The sequence below is a fragment of the Haliotis rubra genome, unplaced genomic scaffold (genome assembly GCF_003918875.1).
Source record: "Haliotis rubra isolate DU_JTF1 unplaced genomic scaffold, ASM391887v1 Scf98, whole genome shotgun sequence".
Classification (NCBI taxonomy): Eukaryota; Metazoa; Mollusca; class Gastropoda; order Lepetellida; family Haliotidae; genus Haliotis; species Haliotis rubra.
The window spans coordinates 1,036,666-1,047,136 of NW_025767723.1; the positions used below are offsets into that span (position 1 = coordinate 1,036,666).

The 10,471-nt window shown below is 39.8% G+C and overlaps 1 protein-coding gene and 1 long non-coding RNA gene across 2 annotated transcripts; one reads left to right on the plus strand and one right to left on the minus strand.

Moving 5' to 3' along the window:
* Window positions 1-457: 457 nt before the first annotated feature.
* LOC124265445 lies at window positions 458-5,531 on the minus strand. The gene is made up of 2 exons (XR_006895456.1): window positions 4,506-5,531; window positions 458-2,049 (listed from the first exon to the last, which is right to left on the minus strand). It is a non-coding gene; the product is annotated as an uncharacterized LOC124265445 (long non-coding RNA).
* Window positions 5,532-5,861: 330 nt separating this feature from the next.
* Window positions 5,862-10,187, plus strand: LOC124265442 (heavy metal-binding protein HIP-like). The gene is made up of 3 exons (XM_046700234.1): window positions 5,862-6,002; window positions 8,938-9,096; window positions 9,902-10,187. The coding sequence occupies exons 1-3, from the start codon at window positions 5,930-5,932 to the stop codon at window positions 10,150-10,152; spliced, it is 483 nt and encodes a 160-aa protein (XP_046556190.1). The 5' UTR covers window positions 5,862-5,929; the 3' UTR covers window positions 10,153-10,187.
* Window positions 10,188-10,471: the final 284 nt, after the last annotated feature.

Here is a 10,471-nt window from a genome sequence, read left to right on the forward strand (position 1 = left end):
TGGTGCTAGAAGGGTGCAGTGATTTGTTGTAGTGACTATGCATAGTGAGGGATTTTCAAATGATGTGATATGCCAAGATTACTGGGACAGGCACTTCTTTCGATATGCAACTAAGCCAATGCCGAAGAGATCTTTGCGTCTTCCGTTCTGACTCTGACTCAATTGTCAGAAAGTCTGGAATATACTATGGTATATCTGTTTGTCAAAACGATTAATAAAACTGCTTTCCAAGCAGCTTGTGACACATTTTAATGCTCTTTGCACGCAAACCATCTTAAAAGTAAAAAAGAAAACCCAAATGCATACAAAGTATTAATTTTAGCCTTTCTAAAAATGTGGACCCATGGCCTACCTGTTCTCAGTTACTTGAGTCATTTAGAAAATATTGTGGGTCATGTCCAATTGCTGTACCTTCTTTGCCATACAGAAGATAGTAGTTACAGGCATGAGTTCAAGATCTGTTCAAAACTTTTATTTAACAGTAAATATCAATTTAAAATAAATTTGACAAAATGAAAGAATAATACTATAAATAACACCCAATCTCCGTGTTCATTACCAAATGAACTGAACACTGACTGGACAGTAGTCTTCGTACAGATAACACTAACTCTGATTCTTTCATCTGAAACTTTTGAAACAACTCAACTGGACACTTCAACAAAGAACAGACTTAGTGTTCTTATCATTATGATCAGTTGGACAGTGACTTAAAGTGTGTGAGTTTATTTTTACGCCGCTTTTAGCAATATTCCAGCAACATCACGGCGGCCCAGTGACTATTACATCTTTATATCGTCGGATTTATGTTTTCGGACGTCACACGTTTACTATCGCTAAAACGAGGCGTGACGCAAACATTTTAAATACTCTGATGATGGCTACTGTTTAACATGAAGTTGTTTTCAATAAGCAAATGACAAATTGTTTGTGCAATAATCGAGAAAAAGAACGGATGTTCTTAAGCGTAATATTTCACGCCTCTGATGATTATGAAACAGATGTATTCTATCACTAGAGTGAAGTGTTGCCAGCTAATGGGTTTTACACCTTGCGCCTATGTCGGAACCACAAGAGATTGGATCAAATATTGTCAACTAGTGCATGCGTTGCATCCACCATATGTCATATATCCTCTCGTAACACTGCCTGTAACATTGACGGATCACAATCACTGATAATCAACAATGTTCAGTTATTACGTCCGTTATGACCCAGGACACAAACACTGATTATTTGGGTTTTTTAACCAAATCGTCGGGTAGGCCATTTTTCGCATGTTGACATTTCAAAGAGTAGAACATTTCAAAATGATAGAACAAGAAATTCACTGAAACTCATTTTAGGGGAAAAGGTATTTGAATGATCAAAATTTGACAACCTTTTTAATTCTTTATGGTATATTTGTTCTATGGATTCTAATTTCATCATGCATGTCGTATGGCTATGAAAAGGGTTTGTCGGTTTATTAAAATCTATTTTGATTTGTAAGATACCGTAATTCATCTTTAGATCCGTTTCTGATGAATCCTCTACTGCAATGATGGACATTTCTAATGGATAAAACGATATCAGGAGGGTAACATATCGACAACAATTTCCAACAAAACGCCTGCATTTTTATTCACAGATATACTACTGGAATTAAGTAACTGTGCATTATTTGATGTTGTACCATTTCTAATGCAAACAGATAATAACATGATTTGTGGTGTTTTCCTTTATCACTGTTTAACTGCTGACAGGATAATGTCGAAATCATATGATTCGACACAAGGCATCGTGACGCCCTCGTAGAGAAGGTGTCAGAGGTCACAAATTCACAAATTCAGTATCCTGTGTGTCCACCATTGGAGTTGATGCAGGCTTGACAACGACGACGCACAGACGATCCTAATCGATTGAAGAAAGCTTGGGAAATGTTGTTCCATGTGTGAACCAACGCTTGCCCCAATTCAGCTAACGTCAATGGTTGATTCTGGGCTTGACGTAAACGCCTCTCCATTTCCTCCCAAGCGTACTCGATAGGGGACAGGTCCAGAGAAACAGCTGGCCATGGGATTACCGGAATAAGATAAGATAAGACTTTTATTTTATTATCCTGGACGAACTTCTTTTTGCATCTAAACGATCTCAAAATAAATATATATTCAATTCACAAAAAGTATACACAATAATTACATGGACGAAATGAATGCTGGTTACACACATACACACAATGAAACTGACATGATTCAATAAATTATCCACATAGGTATAGAGGCTGAATACTTCTAGTAGTTATCATATGATGATTCAAAACATTTGTTGCATTTACGAATACTGGATGGTATGAAAGACTGTCGAGTTCTGTTTGTTTTGAGCGAAGGTAATCAAAAGCGGCGTCCAGAAGGAAGTAGTTCAAAATGGTGTGATAAAATATGGTAACTATCAATTCTAATTTTAGTTGCCTTTTTGACAATATGGCGCTCATAGATAAAAGAAATACACCCGAAAGACACTCCAGCAATTTTGCGAGCAGACAGACCCCTATACCAACACAGAATATTGTAGGTCAATACACATTCAATACAGGTTTGATATAAAACGGTCATTATTGTTTTGTCAATAGAAAAGTTTCTTAAACGGGCGAAGAAAATAAAGTCGCTGTCGGCTTTTTTTTTGTAAATGTGATCAATATGTTTTGAAAACGAAAGTTTTGAATAGAAAAATGACGCCGAGATATTTGTAACTGTCCACTCTTTCAATATTTCATTATCAATTACAAGAGGATGCAGAGGTTCCTTATTTCTCTGAAAATCAACCACCATTTCCTTAGACTTCTTTACATTCAGAAAAAGAAAACTGTCTTTACACCAAGATAGAAATGTTTCAATGCCTTAACGATTATGTTCAGAATTAGAAATAAGGCCAGTAACAGCTGTGTCATCTGCGATTTTCACAGTAAACACGTAATTTAATGACAAGTGACAGTCAATGGTATACAAAAATGAAGAGTAAGGGATAAAGACCACAGCCCTGTGGAGCTCCTGTTGATTTTGAAAGAAAAGAAGATTGATGGCCATTGACACCGACATACTGAGTTCTATGTACCGTGAATCCTTCAAACCCATCTGATAATGTTGCTATCAACACCTAGATTAAACAGTTTACTCATCAAAAGGTGTGCCTGGATGGTACTGAAGGCGGGAGAAAACTTAAAAAAGAGGATTATTACATGCCTGTAGGTGTTGCAAGTCTCCAGATGAGAGTAAATATTTTGCAGGAGGGTCAATGTTGCGTCCTCCGTCCTACTATATGCAAACTGTAAATGACCCAGCAAATGACTAACATTATCAAGTAACATTTTTTGATAACCTGTTGTAATCACTTCATCCCTATCGATGTCAAAGCAACTGGGAGATAGTCAATATTTACGGCGGGGTGATTCCTTTTTGGAACAGGATCGACAGTGGAAGTTTTCCAGAGAGTAGGGATTACAGCCGAACTAACTGACCATTGAAACATCTACTGAAATATGACACATAGTTGCTCTCCACATTCTTTCAAAACAATACCAGATAAGTTATCAGGGCCGCAAGATTTGCCTACTTTGAGTTGTTTAAATGACAACAGAACATCACTTGAACAACAAGGAGAGTTCTATGGATATACACCTTTATATTCATCCTTACATTTTGCTTTTTCACATAATATATCCTTATATTGCTTTAACTTTGTGAAGATTACCTGAACAAAACGCTCTTTTCTTTTAATTCAATAAAGAGACTCATTATAAGGTAAACTTTGATTGTCCTAAGAGGAAGACTATTATAAACACTAAACTTGATGTGGTCTTGACTGCGTTGGTTAGTTCTTACGGGTTGGGGGGTGGGTGAGTTGTAGTCACCCATTTTATTTATTACACATGTACTAGGGGGTCAGCAATTTTGTACATACATTTTAAGGGGGGTCATTCACATTGTACATGCTACTCCATAAAAAACATCTCTGCCCCCTCCCCTTGCCATATATTATGAACGGTCCCTAAGACATAGTTTTTACACCATTTTTGGTTCATGCACACACACCGTCCCCCACTCGTTACCTTTTCCGTTTTCTGAAGATCCCTGTCCATGCGATTTGGTTGGCAAAATCCGGAAAGGGTTTTTGATTCTGAATTCAGACTTTCGTTCAGACATGTTTCAGTGAAGCAGAACAAACAACTTTCTCGGTATTCGTACATGAATAATGCATATCCCAAAATCCCTTAAGTTGCTTTTACCTGTGAAGGTCTGGTTTAGAATATTGATCTTCACTAACCCATGCTTGTCGTAAGAGGCGACTAACGGGATCGGGGGGTCAGGCTCGCTGACTTGGCTGACACATGTCATCGGTTTCCAACTGCGCAGATGGATGCTCATGCTGTTGATCACTGGATTGTCTGGTCTAGACTCGATTATTTACAGACTGCCGCCATCTAGCTACAAAATTGCCGAGTGCGGCGTAACACTAAACTCACTCACTTTAGTTGTTTTCGTAACGACTGCACATTTGAGAGCATCAAGGCCGTTTGTTCTTCCTTGCACGAATTGTCCTTGCCAAAACCTCCTCTTTTGCCTCTCGTGTGATTCTTGACAGCAACATCGTCTTTCAAACATCCCCCAGAAACATATATTAGAGATTGTCCCGTCAAAGAAGAGTCACAGAACTCCAAAAGTTGAAGGCGGTCAACAAAGCCAAACTGTCCGGCTATGATGAGTAGGACTATCAAGCCATAGAAACACTGAAAACACCGCAATCGGTTCACCACGCTCTTCACATATTGAAGAAATCACCTTTGATGAAAAGCTGAACAACTTTGACGACAGAAGAAAACACATAAAACTAGCAAAACTAAATAAAACGAGAGAGCCATTTCGATACATGTCGTCACCTACCTGTCTCAAGAAATCTGTCACAACACGAACGACATGTGGACGAGCATTATCCTACTGTAGCGTGAAGTTGGGTCTCTATCCTTGAATGAACGGCTGCACATGAGGCCCAATGATCTCATCCATGGATCGCTGACCTGTCAGAGTTGCGTCCGACCATGAGATGTGATGCTCCGCCTTACCATACCGCTATCGCCACGAAACTGTCGGCTTTGAAACTCTCACGGGTCAGCATACCGTTCACCTCGACGTCGGTACACCCTTGCACTACTATCTGAACTGGCCAGATGAAATCTCGACTCGTCAGTGAACAAAACAACTGTTTGGACGTAAGTCCAGGAATGGTCCGAGCAGTCAAACTGGCAGTCTGGAATCGATTCCTCAGATGACCGTCTCGTGGACGACCAGTCCGAGACAAATATCTTGTGTTCCCATTATGTCCGCATAGAGAAGACATCGATGGACCCCAAAATGTCTGGCCACTTTATTTTAGACCATTCCAGTCTCCAGCATACCTAGCCCAGACGCTGATTTTCTGTAAGCCGTGGCATGACGTACGCACCGTTTAGGTTGAAATTAACGTGGTTTCCACAACATTCAGGAGTACAACATTCAATCGTTCTTCAATTTTCAAGTGTGTGAACTTCAGGTATCAAAAAGCATGAAAATAGTGAGTTAGTTCATTGTGCACAAAGTGCACGAGCCACGCGCGATGCGTGACATGTGTATTTAGGATTATTTTTATAATCTAAAAAATATCTTTTTAAATAACCTTTATTTTATGCAATTTTATGTTATGCACAGTTACCTTTTCCCGTTAGTATATCTGTGTAACAGGATGACAAAACCGTATGGCGTACATGTATTTACAGATCAGTAACCACATGTATCACGTGTTAGAGGTGATTTAGCATTGGCGGGGTTTGCATACTTACAACAGATGTGACTCATTTCAGCTTTATATTGGTGGAAACTCTCTAAACGACACACTTCGTCAGAGTCCGCAGCTAAAGATGGAGCTCCCCCTGATGTTATTTCTCTTCGTGGCAGTCTGTTCGTTTGCGGGAAAGGGAGATGCTAGAAGAGGTAAGTTGAAAACGGACATATTACAACTTTCATCAGTGTAGAATTCTTACAGATGATATTACTGTTTTATTGTTTACCTTAACGATTTTTTTGCAACGGTACTCGGAAGCAAATTCAACGCCTGTGTCGTTCTGTATCGATCTGAACTTCGTTTTTAACAGTTTTGTAACATGAGTCACATTATGTTTACACAATGCCATCTAGAAAGTGGCCCAATGTAACATATGTTATATTTGTAAATACGATACCTCAGCAAAGTACCGATTGAAATACTATTATCAGTTTTCACCCGGGATTCAAACCCACACTGTTAGAGTCAGGCACCTAATAAAAGTACTTTTACTGAGAACGTGTAATGCCAGGTATAACATTTATTACATCAGTGATAAATTTCACAGTATAACTGAGTAAAATAGACAGGAAATGTTTGTGCTGAACGCACACTTACATAACCCACCCGCCTCAATGTTTCGTAAGTGTTTACTATAGGTGGTACAAGTAAGTCAAAGTTATCAGTTCCAGCAAAATCAGTATCACTGTTGTGTCGTGTCACTGTTGTTTATCCATTACAAGTGACAGACTGGTCAAGATCTACGATTTTACAGGAATCCTTCGCGCAGTGAAGCGTTAGGCACCAAATTAATATATTTTTGTGAGCGTCCTGTTTTCCATGCTTACCATTTTCGCCATAACCTAGTGCCGCGATGTGATATTCAGCTTTCCGTTCAGATATTTATTATTAGTTTTTGCCTTTACAGCAAAACAAATCCCGCTCTGAGTTTGCTAATATTTATATAAACTACCGGGCAGATATCACAAATAAAGTAATTGTTTAAAACCAAGCGGAAATCATTTGCCAAAACAATGATAACAACGCAGCTATCCGAAAAAGATTCGTGCATTTTCAAAACGTGAAAAACGTAACTGTGGTCCAAATGCACGTGATTGTGGCATAAATAGCGATGTTGGACAGAGCAAGCATGCAGTAACCACAAAACCACCACGAATATGCCAAGACAAGCAAGCGCAACGAAACGGGGCAATCGGTATGGCCAATATGTGGCATTTTTCGTCAGCTGGCAAGGACCTTCAACTGCAGCCAGGCCACTATTAATAAACTGATAAGCCGCTACTAGCAAACAGGCCGGAAGATCGGGGAGGCCAAGAGTCACGACACAGGTCGAAGACAGATCCACCTCCGGAACAGATTCGGAATTGTCAATGGCGGCGACAGCACTAGGACACGCCATTTGCAGACCAACAGTCCTTCGACGACTTGGTATGGTTGGTATACCGTCCCTTCCGTGGAATGTCCTTGACCCGTCTACACCGTTAATGCAGACTGTAATGGCCACGAACTGTACGTCGGTGGCAGCGAAGTGACTGGAGAGAGTGCTCTTTACAGATGAAAGTTTGTTCAGTCTGTTCAAAAACGATGGCAGAGTTCGACTTATTCGACGTAGAGAAGAGCGTTAAAAGTGCATTCAAGAAGTTCGAAAGTTCATGGTATAGGGCTGCATTGTGGCCATAACGGATTTAACGTCGTGCTTGAGAATATTTCGCTCATATGACGACGTGCATGCGTGTGTGTGTGTATGTGCGGCTTAAGCCCAGACTTAAGCTGGTTTTATAGTGCTAGCCCACTGAGATACCATGCCGCAGTGAAGCATGAATACCCCACTCGGACACAGTATACTGACTCCGAGCCGACCAGTCCTTGTTGTACCCATTAATGCCGAGCGCCAGGCAGGGACCAACAAGTACCATATTTTAACGTCTTTTGGTATGACGCGGTCGGGGATCGAACCCGCGACCTTCCGCTCTCCGGGCGGACGCTCTAACCACTACACCACGGAGGCGGTCGCATTTGAGAACAAGAAGACTGGTTATCATCCGAGGAAATCAGAATACCCAGAGATACAGGAATGAAGTGTTGACACCTTGTGTGTTGCCCTTTATTCAACAACAGCCAAGAAGAGTCATTTTGCAGCACACGGTCAGAATAGGCCGAGAATACTTTAACGTCAACATTAACGTCAACGTATTGCCTTGACCAGCGCGTTCTCCAGACATGAACCCCATTTAACATTTCTGGGACCATCCTGGTTGTCGGCTGAGACAGCGTGTACCACCGACAGGAAGTCTCATGGGCTTACGGAAAATGAATCTTGCCGACGTCATCCACCGACTGACGACGTCAATGAGGAGGCGTGTATGGATGCCCAGGATGGCCACTCTCGCTATTGATGTCGTGTCCCCTGACTCCTGTCTCATTATGTGACTCTGTATGCACTTTTTGAATGAATATCTGATTTGTGTAACTTTTAATTTTGACCCTTTGACTCTTTCTTAATGAATTGCGGCAAATGCAAGACCAGCATTACAATGAATTTACAGTCAAATTATTTGGGAAATATTTCTGTTGGTAGTTTACATTAAACTGAGTAAAGAATTCTACCTTTCAGTGCATTTGGCTGATGCACTGTGTAAACTGTTAAACTGGTATGGAAAGTTTTAACATAATTTGATGATGTTAAAAACTTCATAAAAAAATTTAAATCCTGGAGTAAGTTATTATTTAAGCAATGTTTGCATAGCTTCGGTTAAGAGTCAGTCGAATTTATATAACATTGCGTTTTGACAACAGTCCCGTTGTTAGGAATGTAGTACAATGTGAGTTTAGAAGTATTTCCATATTTAGATCTATTTGGGTTCGAGTGTGATCTGGAATGTTTTAGAACAGCATCGATTAATCTAGCATGGTAAGGAACATTCTAGAAATTTTGAAGAATATGATAGGGATCCAGCCCATGCCTCACATTACATTACATCAAAACCAGTGGCAGTGGAAATAGTTTTAGCCTGAAGATCCAGCTTTTGAATCGTGTGACCACTGAAAAATACTTACTCAGTGCATATTCTGATGTCCTTTCAGATCCTTTGGTGTATTTTAAGGCAACTCTGACAAAGAGTTCGAACTCTGTCGAAGCTTATCCGTTTGGTGTTGGCAGAATCATTCCTTTTAGCAGCGTTGATGCCAACATTGGTCGTGGGTATAACCCTTCATCTGGGGTATTTGTTGTACCTGTATCTGGTAAGAATACGATTTTGTCATATCCTGAATGGTTATTCATCATTTACATACCATGTATCTAATTTCAGTTATATTGTATGAGACATTTTCAATTACTAGAAGAAATCATTTCTTCACCAATATGTTAAGGAATTCTAAGATTCCGCAATAGTTGATGCATAATATGTGTTTTTTTTAAATAGCCGTGCTTATTTACACTTGTCAGAGGGTACAAAAAGAACATTATCTTGACCTCATTTGACGGACTTCCATTTATTGTGGAAGCCTCAAATACAGAGCGGAGTAATTTAATTTTGTGTGGTGCCCCACTCTAAGAATACCGGCAGGACTCACCGACAAAAAGAACAAGAAAGGTGTACTCCACATGTAACCTACTTATTATACATCAGTATTGTCTGGAATTATCAGTAAGTGACACTAACGCTGCCACACCACAATAACGAAAGCGTATACAGTTTTGTTGTATTTGAATGGTACTGTAATAATTAGATAAATCAATACGGTCGGATATTCCATCAATCAATTACTCTTATAGATGTACATTTACCATTCTGGACAATTAAGTATCAAAGGGCACTTACCGGTATTTGGTCAAACTTTGGTCTGTCCAGCAGTGACATGCAGACTGCGAGATAACGACACCATCTTTGCAGGTTATAGTGGGATTGCAACACCAACTTCTTTAACTCCTCATAGTCTTGTATTGCGTAAACTGCAAATAGGAACAAATCAATAATCAATGTTCAACTTCAGTGTGTACTGACATTTAGATGCAGGGTATACTACTATGATCGTTGTATTCCAGGTTATTATCAGTTCAGGGCACTTCTACAATCAACTGGTAAAGGTAATTCTGATTTCGCGCTGGTTGCAAAGGGTTCTGTGAAAGCCCATGTGACCCTTCGCACCGATTGGACCAGTACCACTCTGAGCGCTATCATCCATGTCAACAAAGGTGACCACGTCTTCATCAAGAAAACCTACCAGAATGGTAACTGCCCATTAAGACAAGGGCAATGGTCGCAGTTTATCGGATACCTGCTCAGAAAAGACTGAGTATCTGTCTACAAATAAAGTACGATCAAATGGTTTCACTTTGTTTTCTACATTACTTCAAAAACATACAACATAGTCACAGTAACCAAAATATCCACAGACATTTTACAATAGAAGCGGTAAAACCCCTTCCACACTATAAGAAATCTCTGCCAAAAAGCAGAGTCGATTGTATAATTGTGACTATATCGTGAGCATACATGTATATATACTATGCAGCAAAAGAAACGTCTGTTTTGAATTTTCCGTCGCAGAAACGGATAACTGTAGAGTCATTTAATGTTTTGATTATATATTTTTCACAACATCTCCAAATTTA

Bases quoted from the DNA above. Each gene is read 5' to 3' on its own strand.
- LOC124265442 (XM_046700234.1), top strand. From the start codon at position 5,930: ATGGAGCTCCCCCTGATGTTATTTCTCTTCGTGGCAGTCTGTTCGTTT. The intron at 6,003-8,937 runs GTAAGTTGAAAA...ATGTCCTTTCAG, and splicing joins AAAGGGAGATGCTAGAAGAG to ATCCTTTGGTGTATTTTAAG. The intron at 9,097-9,901 runs GTAAGAATACGA...GTTGTATTCCAG, and splicing joins ATTTGTTGTACCTGTATCTG to GTTATTATCAGTTCAGGGCA.